This window comes from Panthera uncia, chromosome E3, assembly GCF_023721935.1.
Source record: "Panthera uncia isolate 11264 chromosome E3, Puncia_PCG_1.0, whole genome shotgun sequence".
NCBI lineage: Eukaryota > Metazoa > Chordata > Mammalia > Carnivora > Felidae > Panthera > Panthera uncia.
Window position 1 is genome coordinate 16,954,238 of NC_064815.1, and position 14,773 is coordinate 16,969,010.

Here is a 14,773-nt window from a genome sequence, read left to right on the forward strand (position 1 = left end):
ACTTCCAGCGGCCCCAGCCGCGTCCGTCCGTCTCCTCCGCACCGAGTCTCGGCGCTGCGCCTGCTGGGAAGCGTAGTTCCGAGGGTTCCCCAGCGCGGGACCTTCTGGGAAACCCAGGCGCCAGCCGTCAGAGGCTGTCGAGCGGTGGGTGCTTCGGCACCTCGGAGGCTCGGCGGAGGGTGGAGGTTTTTCAGAATGGGAAGCAGGAAGGACTACAGGGTTCAGGCCTCGGAGTCCTCGAGGTCCCCAGTGCCCCGCGTGACAATAAGCTCAGGCCGCGTCCCTCCAGCCCTGCTCTTTCCCTCAGGTCATGCTTCATCCCCTCCAAGCTCTGGCCTCCAAGAGAAGGGGGATGGCGGGGGGGTGGGGGTGGGGGTCACCTGCTAGAAAAGTGTGGGGCGCCAAGGTCTGCCCCGGGACTCTATGGACTCCATCCCAGGGTCCAGGCCCCGCCCCTCAGTAGCTTATCCCTAGCCGGGGCTCCCCCCGTGGGAACGGGGACCAGCTGGCCGGAAGCGCCAAACTGCGTCCCTGTCGAGCCCCGGGGATCAATCAGGCCGAGGAGTTAATTATGTAATGAGGGGGCAGGGGGTCGGGGCTAATGAAGCCTGGGGTGGGGGGAGAGAAGGGGAGGGTACCCAGGTATCCGGCCCCCTCTTGGACCCCTTCCAGGCCCCAGGGGTCTCCACCCAGCCCAACTCCAGGGCCCCAAATAGGGGAGGGGCTGTGATCCTGGGTCTGGAAGGGGCTGAGCTGTGAGCTATAAAGGGGGCATCTCTCAGCACCCGGGGACTCTAGGCAGCGTGACCTGAGGCCAGACAGGACTACTCCATGTACCATCCACGAGAGTTGTACCCCTCCCTGGGGACAGGCTACCGCCTTGGGCCCCCCCAGCCGGGAGCAGATTCCAGCTTCCCGCCTGCTCTGGCAGAGGGCTACCGCTACCCTGGTGAGCATGGGGGCCAGCTCCGGTGTAGAGGCCGTGGGGGGCTGTGGCCCTCTGCTGGCTCTCATTCCTCCCCCATCTCCAGATCTGGACACTCCCAAATTGGATTGCTTCCTCTCCGGGATTGAGGCTGCTCCCTGCACCTTGGCCGCTCCCCCACCCCTGCCCCCGCTGCCCCCAGCCCTGGGCACTGAGCCGGCCCCCCCAGCCCCAGACGCCCTTCATTCGCTCCCTGGAGTCAGCCTGAGCCTGGAGAACCGGGAGCTGTGGAAAGAGTTCAATTCCGTGGGAACAGAGATGATCATCACCAAAGCTGGGAGGTGAGGGGCTGGGCCAGGGTCAAAGGGCCCAGTGTGCTCCTGGTGGGGGTCTTTTGGGAAAGGCAGAGTTCTTGGTGAAGGGGCTAGGTTTGGGGGTTCCTAGAGGGTCTAGAGTGCTAAGTTCAGGGTGTGATTGTGGCCTGGGTCACAGGTTACTCTACGGCAGGATCAGGGGTCATTCTGTGGCAAAGGTCAAGGGTCAGTCTGTGGAATCTGTAGCTGGTTTAAGGACCAACCTACGGCAAGGGTCTTAGGTCAGTCTGGGCCTGGGTCAGAAAGTCCGGCTGGGTTACAGTAAATTCATATGTGGCCCAGATCAGGGGTCAGTCTGTGACTGGAGCCAGGGTTCAGGCTACGATTGGAGTCAAGGGCCAGCCAGTGACCAGCATTCAGAGTAATCTGGCCAGGATCAGGGTCAGTATGTGACTAGGTCTGGGGTCGCCCTGGAGGCATGGCGTGTGGCCTGTGAGCCAGGAGCTCAGGCCTGAGCGTGGTAAGTCCTCGGTCCCGCTGAAGGCAGGACACTGTTTTCCTGAAGCAGGTGTGTCCAGCAGTGTAGACTGTGGTGCTGGAGACTAGGTGAGGAGACCAGAGTGGGGAGCAGTAGGCTCTTGGCAAGACTTTAGGGACAGAAGCGTGTCACCACTGCTTCTGCAGATGGAGTTTGAGGGCTTAGGAGTCCAGAGTCTGGCTCTGCTCCTAATCTGTGTGACCCTGGTCAGATCACCTGTCTGTCCCGTCACTTCCGGCTCAAAGACCCTGCCCTCTGGATTCTAATTCCACCTCTCTCAACGTTTCTCTGACGAAACCGGGTGAGCGCCGGTGGTGGCTGCGCCCACCCCTGGCCGTCGGGTCGCGCCAGGCCTCTCCCATCCCCTCCCCTGTCCAGGCGCATGTTCCCTGCTTGCCGAATATCAGTCACTGGGCTGGACCCCGAGGCCCGCTACCTGTTTCTCCTGGATGTGGTTCCAGTGGATGGGGCTCGCTACCGCTGGCAGGGCCGGCGCTGGGAGCCCAGTGGCAAGGCCGAGCCCCGCCTGCCTGACCGCGTCTACATTCACCCTGACTCTCCTGCCACTGGTGCCCACTGGATGCGGCAGCCCGTGTCTTTCCATCGTGTCAAGCTCACCAACAGCACGCTGGACCCCCATGGCCATGTGAGGCCCTGGCTGGGACAGGCTGGGGGTTGGGGGTGGGACCCCGGGCGGGGAGTCATCTCGTTTCTTCCCTCTCAGCTGATCTTGCACTCCATGCACAAGTACCAGCCCCGCATACACCTGGTGCGGGCAGCCCAGCTTTGCAGCCAACACTGGGGGGGCGTCGCCTCCTTCCGCTTCCCCGAGACCACATTCATCTCTGTGACAGCCTATCAGAACCCGCGGGTAAGTGACCCTGCTGGAGGGGGTGGTGGGCCCCACCCAGGCCGTGGGAGCTCTGACCCCGAATGTGTGTCCCCAGATCACACAACTGAAGATCGCAGCCAATCCCTTTGCCAAGGGCTTCCGGGAGAATGGCAGAAACTGTAAGAGGTGGGCATTGCTCATTCATTCACTCGTTCCTTCAGCAAACGTCTATGGACGGCCCACCGTGTGTCTGGCACTGTGCTGGAAGCCAGGAACACAACAGTAAGGAAAAACACTTATTCGCTCGATGATCCCACAGATACTTGTCTTAGCACCTGCTGTGTGCCGGGCACAGTTCCAGGCACTGGAGATCCATCATGAAGAAAAGAAATGAAGCCCCTGCCCTTATGGGACTGACACTCTAGTGGGCAGAGTAGACAAGTAAACACGAGAAATAAGTAAAATATAATGTGTTAGGGATAAGTTCTGAAGAGGAAAGAAAGAAAGGAAGACAGGAAAGACTGGAGTGGGGTATTTATTAGATGAGAAGCCTGTTCCAGGTCCTGAAGGGAGTATGGGAGGAAAAAGTCCTGAAGGAAGTGGATATCTGAGGAACAGCGTGCCAAGAAGTGGGAACAGCATGGGCAAGGGCCCTGAGGTAGGAGCACACCTGCGGTGTGGCTGGAGTGGAAGAGGCGAAGAGGCAAGTGAGAGGCGAAGAGGAGCCAGGCTTTGTTGGACAGTGAAGGTTTATTTAGGACTTTGGCTTCTGTTCTGAGTGGAGCTCTCTCAGTCGAGCTGTTCTTTGCCCTCAAGGGGTGTACAGTCAGGCAGAAGAGACAGCCGTTAATCAAAGGGTCACCCTAACAAACATACAGCAGAACAGTTGACAGATGCTATGAGGGTGGTGGTGTAGTGCCGTGGGAAGTCAGAGGACTTCCTTGAGGAAGTGAGACAAGAGCGTGAACTGAGCCAGGGATGAGGTGAACAGGTGAGCAGGGGCAGACGAGAGGATTCCAGAGGATGGCTGCCAGGCAGCCGGTGATGGGGAGGTGGCCTCAGCCCACGTCCTGGCCTTCTAGCTTGGGAAGGAGTTTCCCAAATGCAATGGAGGCAATAGGAAACCACTGGAAAGGTTTAAGTGGAAGATACTTTGCCCTTTCTAGTCCCTTAATTCTCTGGCCTTGAGTTCCTTCATCTGTAAAATGGGTATAATAATGGCACTTCCCTAACAAGGTCCCTGGGAGGGTGAAAGGCCTGGCACCTGGTAAGTGCCATTATTACCACCATCATCATCATCACTATCATCATCATCATCATCATCATTGTCACTGTCCTCTAGGGAGCGAGATGCCCGTGTGAAGAGGAAACTGAGGGGCCCAGAGCCAGTGGCCACAGAGGCCTATGGGAGTGGAGGTGAGCGTAGTCTCAATGGTGATGGGGGCCAGTCCTCAGATGCTGTTCCTCCTTAGCCCGACCTCTCTTCTGTCTTCCCCAGATGCACCAGGGGGCCCCTGTGATTCCACACTGGGGGGGGACGTCCGTGAGTCAGATCCCGAGCAGGTCCCAGCCCCCCGCGAAGCGGCCCAGGCCCCGGCTCCTCCGTGTGGCGGCTCCAGTGCCGAAGCCTACCTTCTGCACCCTGCCGCTTTCCACGGGGCTCCCAGTCACCTTCCAACCAGGCGAGTGGGACGAGGGCGCAGAGTTGGGCTGTTTCAGGTCGGGGAGCCCTGCGTCCTGTCCTGACACCTCCTCTTTACTTCAGGAACCCCAGCTTCCCTGAGGCTGCGGACTCTGGGCGCCCGGCCCCCTACTCGGCCGCATTCCTGGAGCTGCAGCCTGGGCCCGGGGGCTCAGGATACCCAGCAGCTGCACCCCCAGCCCCCTTCGCCTCGCACTTCCTCCAGGGGGGGCCCTTCCCCCTTCCCTACCCCGGCCCTGGGGCTTACCTGGACGTGGGCTCCAAACCTATGTACTGAGCTCTTGCTGGGCCCCTCTGCCTCCCTCCCTGTCCTCGGTCCCAGACCTCCGCTGCCCTTCCCCCAGGCCTGCAGCCCCATCACTTCCACTGGCCCCATCCCCCACACCAAATGGCGGCCCGGGGGGGCCTCCCCCACCCCACTTCACACTTTGATTTCACTCCCACCCACCCTGGCTTCAAAGCTCTGGCTAAGCTGCTGGGAGTCCAGCTGGGGCCAGCTTCCCCTTCCAGGCTCTCACCTCGGTGTGAATGGAGGGAGGCTCTGCCTGGCCAAATGGGGCCACTGCCCAGCACCCCCTCCTCCTGGGCCTCAGCCTTGGGCTCTGCAAGTTCTACCCCCTCGCCCCAGGACAACCCACACCAGTTTGTTCTCAGGACCGGAGTATTTTTGTTAATAAAACTCAAAAGACCTCAGTGCTCTGGAAACATTGGCTAATGGTGTTTAGCCCTGGGCAGGGCTGGGTGAGCAAAGGTTTTGTGGGGAGACCCGAGCCCCAATTTACACTTGCCAGTTTCCGGCTGCATGACCTCGTGCATGTAAATCAACCGGCTTTGGTGCTGTTTCCTCTTCAGGGAAGTGGGGACACGTGAATGTCCTGACCCTCACTGTTTTGAGAATTAAATAAGGCTGCTTCTGAGAACCCACCCCTCTGCCTGGCATGGCGGAAGCCTTCCCGGAAGTCACTGTCACTGGATGCAGACCAGGAGGCTCTGGGGCAGTCAAGGTCCTCAGGTCTGCCCCAGGCCCCAAGGCCGGCATCGCTGCTCAATACCAATCGAGTCTGACACAAACCCAAAGACCATTTTTCTCCTTTTATTAGAATTTTTCTTTCTCTCAAAATTTTTTTATCTAAAAACAAACAAAAAAAAAAGGAAAAAAGAAAAACAAAAAATTATTGGAAACATCATGGTTCAAGTGGGGAGAAAGGAGAGAAGCGTGGAGCGGAAGCTCCAAGCGTCTCCAGAGAAGTCCTCACCCTCGAAGTGCCCTCTCTGGGGGGAGAGCAGAGCCGAGACAACCCCCCAACACCCGGCCTCCGTCTGGAGAAGAGGGCAGAGTCACAGTGGTCCGAGGGCCAGAGGGGCTGGAGGGATCACAGGAAGTAATCGGCCACGGGTTTCTTGGAGGGGATGCCCCGGGTCTCTTGGGGCGCAGCCTCGAAGATGATGAAATCTTTCTGGAGATGCTCATCTAGCTCCAAGATGGCTGCCACATTCCCACAGCTAGAAGCGGAGGGCAGTGGTGTGAGAGGAGTGGCTCAGCCGGGGCCCCGGGGCCCCACCCCCCCCCCCCCCTCCCGGCCCAGGCAGCTCACCGGTAGCAGTAGTTGGGAGCCGACCACACAGTGAGCACAGTCTCATTGAAGTGCCACTTATAACCTTCCATCACCAGTTGGTGGGCGCGACAGATCATGTCAATGTCGTTGGCTGCATTAAACTGGGCCACCACGTCACTGCCAAACAGGTAGCCAGCCCCACGGGGGCTCACGCCCCAGCCTGTTGTGTCTGAGGCAAAGGAAGGTAGGGATGGGGGGAGAGGGTGTCCTCGAGGTTTCTCTGGTGCCCACCGCCCTTCGAAAGAGACCATCCTGTCCCCCTCTCTCAATCAAGCCCCATGGGGCCAGAGCACACGGCCTGTGTTCTGGGGGATCCTGGAGACAGGACAGCAAATGCTGGAGAAAATCAGCTCCAAAGGAGAAAGAATTTTCTGACGGTTGGAGCTACCCCATAACCAGAGTGACCATGTGACTTACAGGCCAAACAGGTGCACACAAAAGCGAGAGAAGACACTTATAATGACCACATTGGTCCAGCAGGTGACAACAAGGGCTGTCCTGGCCGCCCTGGGAGCAGTGGCCAGGCAGGCGGGCACGGCAGTGAGGGGGCGGAGGCTGTGCGTGTTACAGCAGGAGCTCTGGACTGGTACTTGGGAGACTCGGCGTTCAGTCTTGGCTCTGCTCTGTACCAGCTGGGGAGCCCCACAAAATGAGGGACGTTCGTGGGGCCGTCGTTCTCGGAGTGTGAATTCTGCAGAAGCCCCTTCAGGTTCAGGGGGCCAATGATTTTGTCCCAAACAGGCCTCTGAGCGATGAAATACACACCCATCCCCTCTCCGAGCTCACGAGCACCAGCTGCCCACACTCCTCCTCCTCTTTGAGGGTGCCAGGGGGCAAGCCGGCCAAGTGCAGACGCCAGTGAAGACCAGCTCCGCTCTGCTCTTCCCTAAGCCCGCCTGGCCTGTCTCTTCAAGGCGCTTGCTTTAGCTACAAGACCCCCTCAGTCTCCTGCCACACTAAGGGTAGAGCCACCCTGCCCTGCCTGCCTGCCCTCACCTTCAGGGTCAGACCAGAGCAGGTCACACATGGGCCCGTCATGGGGCACTTCTTGCTTTCGGTCAATCGTCCGGATCTGGTCCAGGGTCTGGATAGAGGGGGAGAGGCCCCCATGCACGCAGAAGATCTACAGGGGGACAAGAAAGGAGTCAAGGCCAGCTGAGCCCAGCGCCTCTTCCCCCGCGAGTCCGATCCCCGCGGGACCCGGTAGCCGGCCCACCTTGCCATCGATGATGGCCGACAGGCTGAGGTAGTCAAAGATCTCAGTGCAGTAGCGCCACACGGTCACCGAGCCATATTTGCGCAGACACTCGTCGTAGAAGCCGTAGACCTGGGTGATCTGGCGGCTTTCGTGGTTGCCCCGGATCAGGGTGATTCGGTCAGGATAGCGAACCTGGAGGGGGCCACCGATCCAGGGCTGGGGGCTGGGCTCTGTCCCTCCCTCACAGCCCCACCGGCCCTTCCCAGATCTCCTCCTACTTGCCCACCCTGTCGCCTCATCACTACCCCAGCCCAGAGTCATGCCATCTCTTGCCAACCTCGCAGGCCCCGGTCCCTCCTCCAGGGGATTTGAGGCTGACCCCTCCCCATCAACTACAACCTATCGGTTCCCCTTTCACCACTAAGTCCTTACCGAGACCCTCAGGTGCTCTGTCATCTGGCCTACCAACGGATACCGCACCCAGGTGAACTCAACACCCTGCCACTTTCCGAGCACGGGGAGCCTCCATTCCCTCCCCTCCAATGCCGCAGCTCCGCCTTCTCCTCCAGGAACCCCATCAGATGCTCCCGAGCCAAGGAAAGCTGCTCTGCCCATCCCCGGGCAAGCTGAACACCAGCAGGACGGCTCAGAGCTGGGGGTGGATGGAGAAGGAGACGAGGGCAGGAAGGACACAGACAGGTCAGGCCGGAGGCGGCCCGGGTGTGGGCACCGGAAGCCCGGGTTCCCACCTTAAGTGCCAGCAGCAGGAGGAACGTTTCGACGCTGTAGAAACCACGATCCACAAAGTCCCCCATGAAGAGGTAGTTGGTCTCAGGGACGTCGCCACCCACCTGGGGAGGGAGGAGTGGGGGGAGAAGGGTTTGCTCGATCCTCGCCTGTCCCCCGCTGCGGCAGCCCATGTGCCAGTCAAGTTGAGGCCCTTCTTTCACGGAGGGCCCACCAAACAGGAGGCCTCTCGCTCACCCAAGTCAAAGCTTCCACTCTTAAAATTAAAGGCGTCTTCCAGTCACCCCCCAGGTCACCTGTCCCAGAGTCTCCCCACACTCACTCTGAACAGCTCCTTGAGGTCATAGAATTGCCCGTGGATGTCGCCGCATACCTAGGAAGTGAGGAGAGCTGGGTGGGAACTCGCACAGCCGGAGAGCCTCCGCCTCCAGGGGCTGGCCTTCGGAACACCCGGCGCGTTAGTGGCTCCTTATCGCTCCCGGCTAAACCTCAACTTCTCAGGGCCACCAATCTACTGTCCTACCCGGACTTTGTCTGCTCTGGCATCACCCCCCATCCCGCACTGAGTGCCAGCTGTTCTGTGGGCAAGAGCTAAAACTAGGGTCTCTCAAGCCAGGCCTGTAGCTTCTGGAGGACCTGGCCCCCTCCTCTCCATGTTTCCCTCAAGGAACCCGGAATAAAGCTACTAATGACACGGAATACACAGAAATGTGTGGGGTAGAATCACTCACCAGATTCAGAGTCCTTCTGCCCTGACCAAGAGTATCCCCCCATCAGCTCAAAAGACCCTTCCCGTAACATCCATTTCATATAGCAAGGCTCCCTTGAAGATGGGAGAGGGATACACGGGACTTTCCGGGCTCTCAGGGATGAGGGGCAGACCTCTGTAGCCCACAAGATGAAGGGGAACGGCCATGTGCCTAGGCTCTGGAAGGACACGCGGTACTCACTGTGACTGGCGAGTCCACCCTCTGTACGTTGCTCTCCTCTACCAAGATCTCTCTGGGGACGGGAGAAGACCAGGGTCACCACGGCCAGGCCAGCCCAGCTCAGCCCAGCCCAGTTCCCCATCTTTTGGAAGGGAGGATCTGAGGTGGGCCTTGAACCTCTAGGGGGAAGGAGTGAGGTGTGCAATAACATCCCCAGGATGGGCTGACCGCAGGCCTCCCCAAGGCCAAGAGGCCAGAGCCCAAACTCTTGCTGCGGCATTCAAAGCCTTTCCAAGGAGACAGTGGCCTTTCAAGCCCTGACCCTCCCTGTTGCCCTCTTTCCCACATCCAGTGCTCGTTCCAGAGAACAGACCCGCTCGCCACACAGAGCTCTCTGCTCACGCTGCTCCCTTGGCCTGGAGCACTCCGAGACCGTGCCCCCGGCTGAGCCTCCTCTCCGCCCGGCACGGAGGCTTTCCCCACACGGTCCGAAGGCACCCAGTGATCAAACACACCATCAAAGCGATGCGCTTTTGCCTTATTTAGAGGGAGTGACAACTTTGTTCTTTCGTTCCTCCCTGCAGTGGAGTCTACTACTACTCAAGAGCGCGTGACGTGAAACCACTCTGTCAGCTACACACACACAGCGAAGTAAGCGGTGCCACGTTTCCAGATTTCGCCCTTGGTGATGACGGCAGCGGTGACCACTCCAGTTCACGCCACACCCCAGGACTGTAGTAAGAGCTTGGTGTCGATGACACAAACCCAACGGCCACCCCCCAAGGCGGGCACTGTGATGACACCCGCTGCTCAGGCGAATAAACTGGCCACGGTCATACAGGTGGGATTTAATTCAGGCAGCCTGGCGCTGCCACCTAGTTACTCTGGTGTGGGGGGCGCCCAGGCACTGGCCTTTTTCTGCCAGCCTCCTCCTAGGAGACAAGCAGCTCCCTGAGCTCCGAGAACGGATGCTTTCACCTATGGCCCTGAAGATGCTCTCTATGAAAAAGGTGGCTCGAGGGAAGTGCGCTTGCTTGGCTTTCTGGGAATGGGGGGACGTTCGGGGGAAGGCACCGGCAGTGATTGAGCGGCCATCCAACAACCAGGCCCTCCCGCTAGGAACGCATCTGGCGTGAGACACTGTTCCACATCAACTGCTTATGATGACCTCCCCAATGGACTCAGGGAGGTTCTTTTCCTCCTCGACAGAAAAACCAAGGCTTAGAGAAAAAAGGGGGGCAGGATCACGGTCACGAAGCTGGAGAGTGAATGAACTGAACTCAGGAGCCCAATCTCCTATGAATCTGTGCCGGCCTCATCCACAGATTCCGGGCCCAGCCTCCAAGCCCAGCTCTGTCACTCACAGCACATCATCCGCCCTCTCAGGGGTCACACCCGCCCACCTTTACTTCCACATCGAATGCTACCTTTAGAAAAAGCCTGCCAAAGTGCCAGCCCCTGTCCCTACAGATGCAGAATCCCATCTGAGCTCCGTAAGGACTTCAAAGACTTGGAGAGATGGAGAGACTTGACCAGGATTACATTGTTTATAGGTGATGAAGCTGGGACTCGTATTGAAAAGCACACCGGATTCAAACCCTCTTCTCTTTTCCTGTACTGGTATTTTTAGTAGGACTGAGTTCAGTCCACACACTTCAGGCCTCTCTAGTTCCAAGAGTTTGAGACTATGTACCCTGTGAGCAAGGGGAGGTTCCTGACACTTTCAGCCTTGGCTGGGCCCCTGGTGGGTCTCCAGGAGGCCATGGCCAGGTGCAAGAGTTGTTCCCCCTTCAGAATGGGCCCAAGATAATACTGGCCAACTTGGGCCTCAGCCCAGTACCTCCCAGCCCCTTCTCAGTTTCAGCTGGATGGGACTCTCCCACTCCTCAGTCCTCTATAGCTCCCCAGTGCTTTGTACACAGTTTAAGTGTCTCTGCTTGGCTGTCAATGAGCATGGAGTACAGTGAAAGATCTGGATCCAAAATGAACCTCCCCTCCAACGAGCTGTGAAACTTCAGGCAAGACATTATCTTTTCAGAGACTCAGTTTCCTCTTCTGCGAAACACTCACGCTTGACCTGACGAAGCCACAGGGCTGCTGCCAAGAGCAATGGAGACGGAATAAATTACCTCTCTGTTATTCTGAAAACTCCACCGTGCTATTCGAGCATTAGCTATCCTCACCACCGAATCAATTCAGGCCCTCTGGGCAAGATGAGTCTAACAGGAAAAAGAACAGTGCCAGGCAACAGTTGGTTTAAGTTCCTAAAAATGCCACTCAAGACAGAGAGAACAGGGATGACTAAAAACATCTTGGGGCTCGTCCAGTCAGGGAAATTTTCTTCAAACGGCAAACACAGTCACAGACAAAAAAGGGCCTTGCCTGTTCACCAAACAGGCCTCATCTCGCTGCTATGAGTCTGTCTGTGTGAAGTAAAACCAAGCAAGAGTCTGAGAGCCACAAGTTCAGAACCTAGCTCCGCCACGTTCTCTCTGGGTGACCTCAGTCAAGTCATCAGGCCTCCAGGAGTCACGTTAAATGGAGCAAATAGTCCTGACCTCACAAAACTGCTGTGAGGAAGACGGAAGTTCCTTGCCAGTACAAGGCCTGTTGTGGAACCGTGGGCCTGCTGTTCAACAAACATATACGGTGGTTCTCCTGGCTCTTTCCCTACAATTCTCCGGCACGGTGCAAGCTTCAAACAGTACCTTAGGGGAGGCAGGTTTAAGTGGTCTCCTTGCTGGTGCCCACACATCTCGGGGCCTCCACTCCTGCCCTCATCCTAGTACGAATGTCCTTCCTCCCTGGCCCTGCTCCCATCAGCCAGCCAAATGATTTTCATCCTTCCAGGCCACCTTCTCTTAGAAGCCTTCCCTGATGACTTCAGTCCCTATCAGCAATGCCCTCTTCCTACACGGTAACAACAGTAACACCTAAGGATCAGTGAGCACTTACGTTGTACCCAGGAACTATGCTAAGCCCACCCCACGCACCAACTTATTGACTCGTCACAGCCATCTTAGTAAGTACCATTATCCCCAGTCTACAAATGAAGAAACTGTCAGGGACCTCAAGATCACCAACACAGCCAGTAAGTGGCAGAGCTCACCTCCCAACCTAGAACCATCACATTCCAAAGCCTGAGCTCCTAACCACTACATCATCCTACTTCCCACAGAACTCAAGGGTTGGGCTTATCCCCAAAGTTCAGCTCCTCCAAGAAACCTCTGTTCCTCCCGCAGGTAAAGTTGTTTCCATGAGCTTCCTAAGTATCTTATGACTCTCTAACGCCACTGAAAACGCGTCACTTCATACTTTCGGTGTCTTTATCCAGGTCTGTCTTCTCCCAACAGGCTGGTTGCTCGAGGGAAGTGGCCCTATTCTGCTCCTCTCTGGGAAAGATGCCAGGATGATCCAGGCCCCAAGTTCTCACTGGCTTTGCTCCAGACCGGAACCCCCTTGGGCAGAGGGACCACCAGGCTCACCTGGCCTTAGCGCACAGGGCCTTGACTTCGCTCTCTTTGATGAGCTCGCAGCGCCGCAGTTGCTCGATCTGCCGGTCCAGGTCGCTGATCTCCGCCATGGCCCACCACCCGCCCCCGGCGCGGGTCAGAGCCGGGGCCGCCGCCCCCTCCGCACCGCACAGGGGTCTCCTGAGGAACGAGAAGACGAGTCCGTGGATCAGAGCGTCCGTAGGGGGAGCGGGGGTGGGAGGGTGTGGGTGGGGAGGCAACTAAATTCTGGAGCTTGCCCGCCCCCCCCCCCCCCCCCCCCCCCCCCCCCCCGCCTCCCCTCACATCGGCCCCGGGACCCCCAGCGTCCCACGGCCCTGGCCGTTCCCCGCTAACTCCCGCCGAACCCCGCGATCCCGCGCTCGGGACGGTGGCCTAGAGGGGTCTCAGCCTATTACCGCCGCCGCGACTCCGGCTCCGGCTCCCGGACTCCCTGCCTGCCTTCCTCCTTCCCTCCGCTTTGGGCCGCCACCACCGCCGCTTCTACTTCCGGCCCCGCCGCGGAAGCAAAGGGAGATCAGTTCCGCCGCGCGCCGGATGTGGCGTCATACACACCTTCCCCCTCGCGCGCCGCGCCCTTGCCCCCACCTCTCGGAGCAGAGGAGCGGGGATGAGCCGAAGGAAGCGGATGTGGGCAGCGTGCGGGCGGAGGTCACCGGGGGCCCGGCGGACCCGCCTCTTGCGAGCTGATGGACGCCTCAGTCCGCCCCACTCCCATCTCCGTTAGGGAAGCAAGCTGAGCCGCGGGGCCGCCGTGTAATTTTGTGACACGCTTTTATTTACCTGTTTGAGTCGGCCTACCCATCCCTGAGGGTCACCCTTGCAGCCCTGGTGCTTAGAACGAGGCCTGGCACAGTAGGCATACCTAAACATTTGTTCAGTGGCTGGAAGAATCCTGTCCAAATCTCTTTCCATGGCCCCAGAGAAATCTCTGCCGTAGAGGACCTCCGAAGTTAGAGGCAGAAAGGAGTCCACCTTGCCCACACCGAGTCTGGGCCTCGGTCAAAATGACCTCCCCGATTCCAGAACAGTACCCCCCGACACCCCTCAGTTGCTTCCTGTTGCCTGCAAGTTTTATTCCTTTTTTTTTTTTTTTTTTTTTTTTTTTAAGGAATCGGTTCTAGTATCTCCACCTATCACACGTTCTGGAATTCACTGTTAGTATAAAAAGCCCACCCCCCACCACTGGTATTTGGGGAAGTGACTGGTCTGTGAGCATACTTGGTGTCTGAGACTTTGCACATGCTGCTCCCTTTTGAAAACTCCTTTTTGCTATCTTCTGTTGACCTTCAATTTTTATTTGCTTTAAGACTTTGTTTCAGAGAATTGAGTGAGGCTAGGCACAGAAGTGAGGCCAAAGTTTAGAGAGGCACTGGGAGTGGGGTTGGTTTTGTATGTAGGCAATAGATGCAAATGTGCACTGAAGGAAATGACCAAGTTCTTAAACTCCTAAAAAGTCCTAGGTTAAGTCAGTTCTATGCACATCACTACAGGAATTCAGTAGGTCCAGAGAGATCACAAAAGTCAAGGTTATTTTTTTCCCTCCAGAAGGGAGCTCAGACAGCAAAGGGCCCAGAGGGAAATTCAGGAAGTGGCAGGACTCACTAAGATCCCTGGTTATAACCAGGGCCTTTAACAGCTCAAGAAACCTGATGCAGTTACTGCTACAGCCCAACCTGGGTGACTGGGAAAGGGTTCAAGGTGCGGCAGAGGCATTAAGTACGGGGCCTTCGTTCTGGCTTCATGGAACGCAGCAGCTACGTTGGCCCAGTTCTTAACCTGGAGCCTGCGCCCTGTGTTGTTGAGGGGGCTGAACAATCAGTGTTGTTGAGGGGATTGTTGGAATAAATTCCAGGTTCTTCAGGCGGTTCCATGGTCCAAGGAAGATTAATTAAGAAACCAGTTCTAATCCCATCTCCTGTTGAGATGGGAAAACAGACAAGCTCAACAGTACAGATTAAGGACACAGGCATTAATAATCTTGTCTTCATCAAGAAAGTGCAACCTCAGGCAGCACGGACTTAAGCGGGAGATGGGAATAACAACACCCACTCATACAGATCACTTGCGTGGTGTCGTGTCGTGTCGTGTCACCTGGCTCATACCACTCAGGAAATGTTGGCTTAGGTCAGTGGCTGTTTTTGTCACGGGGGCCTTGTGCACCTGTGAGTTCTGGGTCTAAAAGTGAGACTGAGCCTAACACATACTCCCCCCAACTGTGAGCCTTATCAGGTGCTGCTGGTAAAAGCGGATGGGGAGCTTGATGGTAGGGAGAAAATTTCACGAGCTCTCTTCTTGAAGCCCTGGGCAAGCATAAAACAAAGCAGGAAGGTCCTCTCCCAACCCATTCACTTTTCTCCTGCCCAGGAAGGAAGAACAGGAAACAAGGGATCTTTCTTCTAGGCTCTGCCACCTCCCCTGGCCCTCCCCGGTCCTGAACACCAGACACGAACGGCACAC

The 14,773-nt window shown here is 57.5% G+C and overlaps 2 protein-coding genes across 2 annotated transcripts; one reads left to right on the forward strand and one right to left on the reverse strand.

Annotated features, from left to right (window-relative positions):
* Positions 1-646: 646 nt before the first annotated feature.
* On the forward strand, positions 647-4,967 carry TBX6 (T-box transcription factor 6). The gene is made up of 8 exons (XM_049638565.1): positions 647-949; positions 1,032-1,266; positions 2,156-2,423; positions 2,502-2,648; positions 2,725-2,795; positions 3,952-4,025; positions 4,108-4,291; positions 4,375-4,967. Exons 1-8 carry the CDS (start codon positions 832-834, stop codon positions 4,586-4,588), a joined length of 1,311 nt encoding a protein of 436 aa, XP_049494522.1. The 5' UTR covers positions 647-831; the 3' UTR covers positions 4,589-4,967.
* A 416-nt stretch (positions 4,968-5,383) lies between these two features.
* On the reverse strand, positions 5,384-12,820 carry PPP4C (protein phosphatase 4 catalytic subunit). The gene is made up of 9 exons (XM_049638561.1): positions 12,712-12,820; positions 12,287-12,454; positions 8,823-8,874; positions 8,195-8,245; positions 7,875-7,976; positions 7,144-7,317; positions 6,924-7,050; positions 5,907-6,096; positions 5,384-5,814 (listed from the first exon to the last, which is right to left on the reverse strand). The coding sequence occupies exons 2-9, from the start codon at positions 12,382-12,384 to the stop codon at positions 5,685-5,687; spliced, it is 924 nt and encodes a 307-aa protein (XP_049494518.1). The 5' UTR covers positions 12,385-12,454; positions 12,712-12,820; the 3' UTR covers positions 5,384-5,684.
* Between the last annotated feature and the right edge of the window lie 1,953 nt (positions 12,821-14,773).

Excerpts from the sequence above, each read along its gene's own strand:
- TBX6 (XM_049638565.1), top strand. The coding sequence starts at position 832 with ATGTACCATCCACGAGAGTTGTACCCCTCCCTGGGGACAGGCTACCGC. Across the intron at positions 2,649-2,724 it reads CAGCCTATCAGAACCCGCGG|ATCACACAACTGAAGATCGC; the intron begins GTAAGTGACCCT and ends GTGTGTCCCCAG. Across the intron at positions 2,796-3,951 it reads AATGGCAGAAACTGTAAGAG|GGAGCGAGATGCCCGTGTGA; the intron begins GTGGGCATTGCT and ends ACTGTCCTCTAG.
- PPP4C (XM_049638561.1), bottom strand. The coding sequence starts at position 12,384 with ATGGCGGAGATCAGCGACCTGGACCGGCAGATCGAGCAACTGCGGCGC. Across the intron at positions 8,875-12,286 it reads GCCCTGTGCGCTAAGGCCAG|AGAGATCTTGGTAGAGGAGA; the intron begins GTGAGCCTGGTG and ends TCCCGTCCCCAG. Across the intron at positions 6,097-6,923 it reads GCTCTGGTCTGACCCTGAAG|ACACAACAGGCTGGGGCGTG; the intron begins GTGAGGGCAGGC and ends CCTTTGCCTCAG.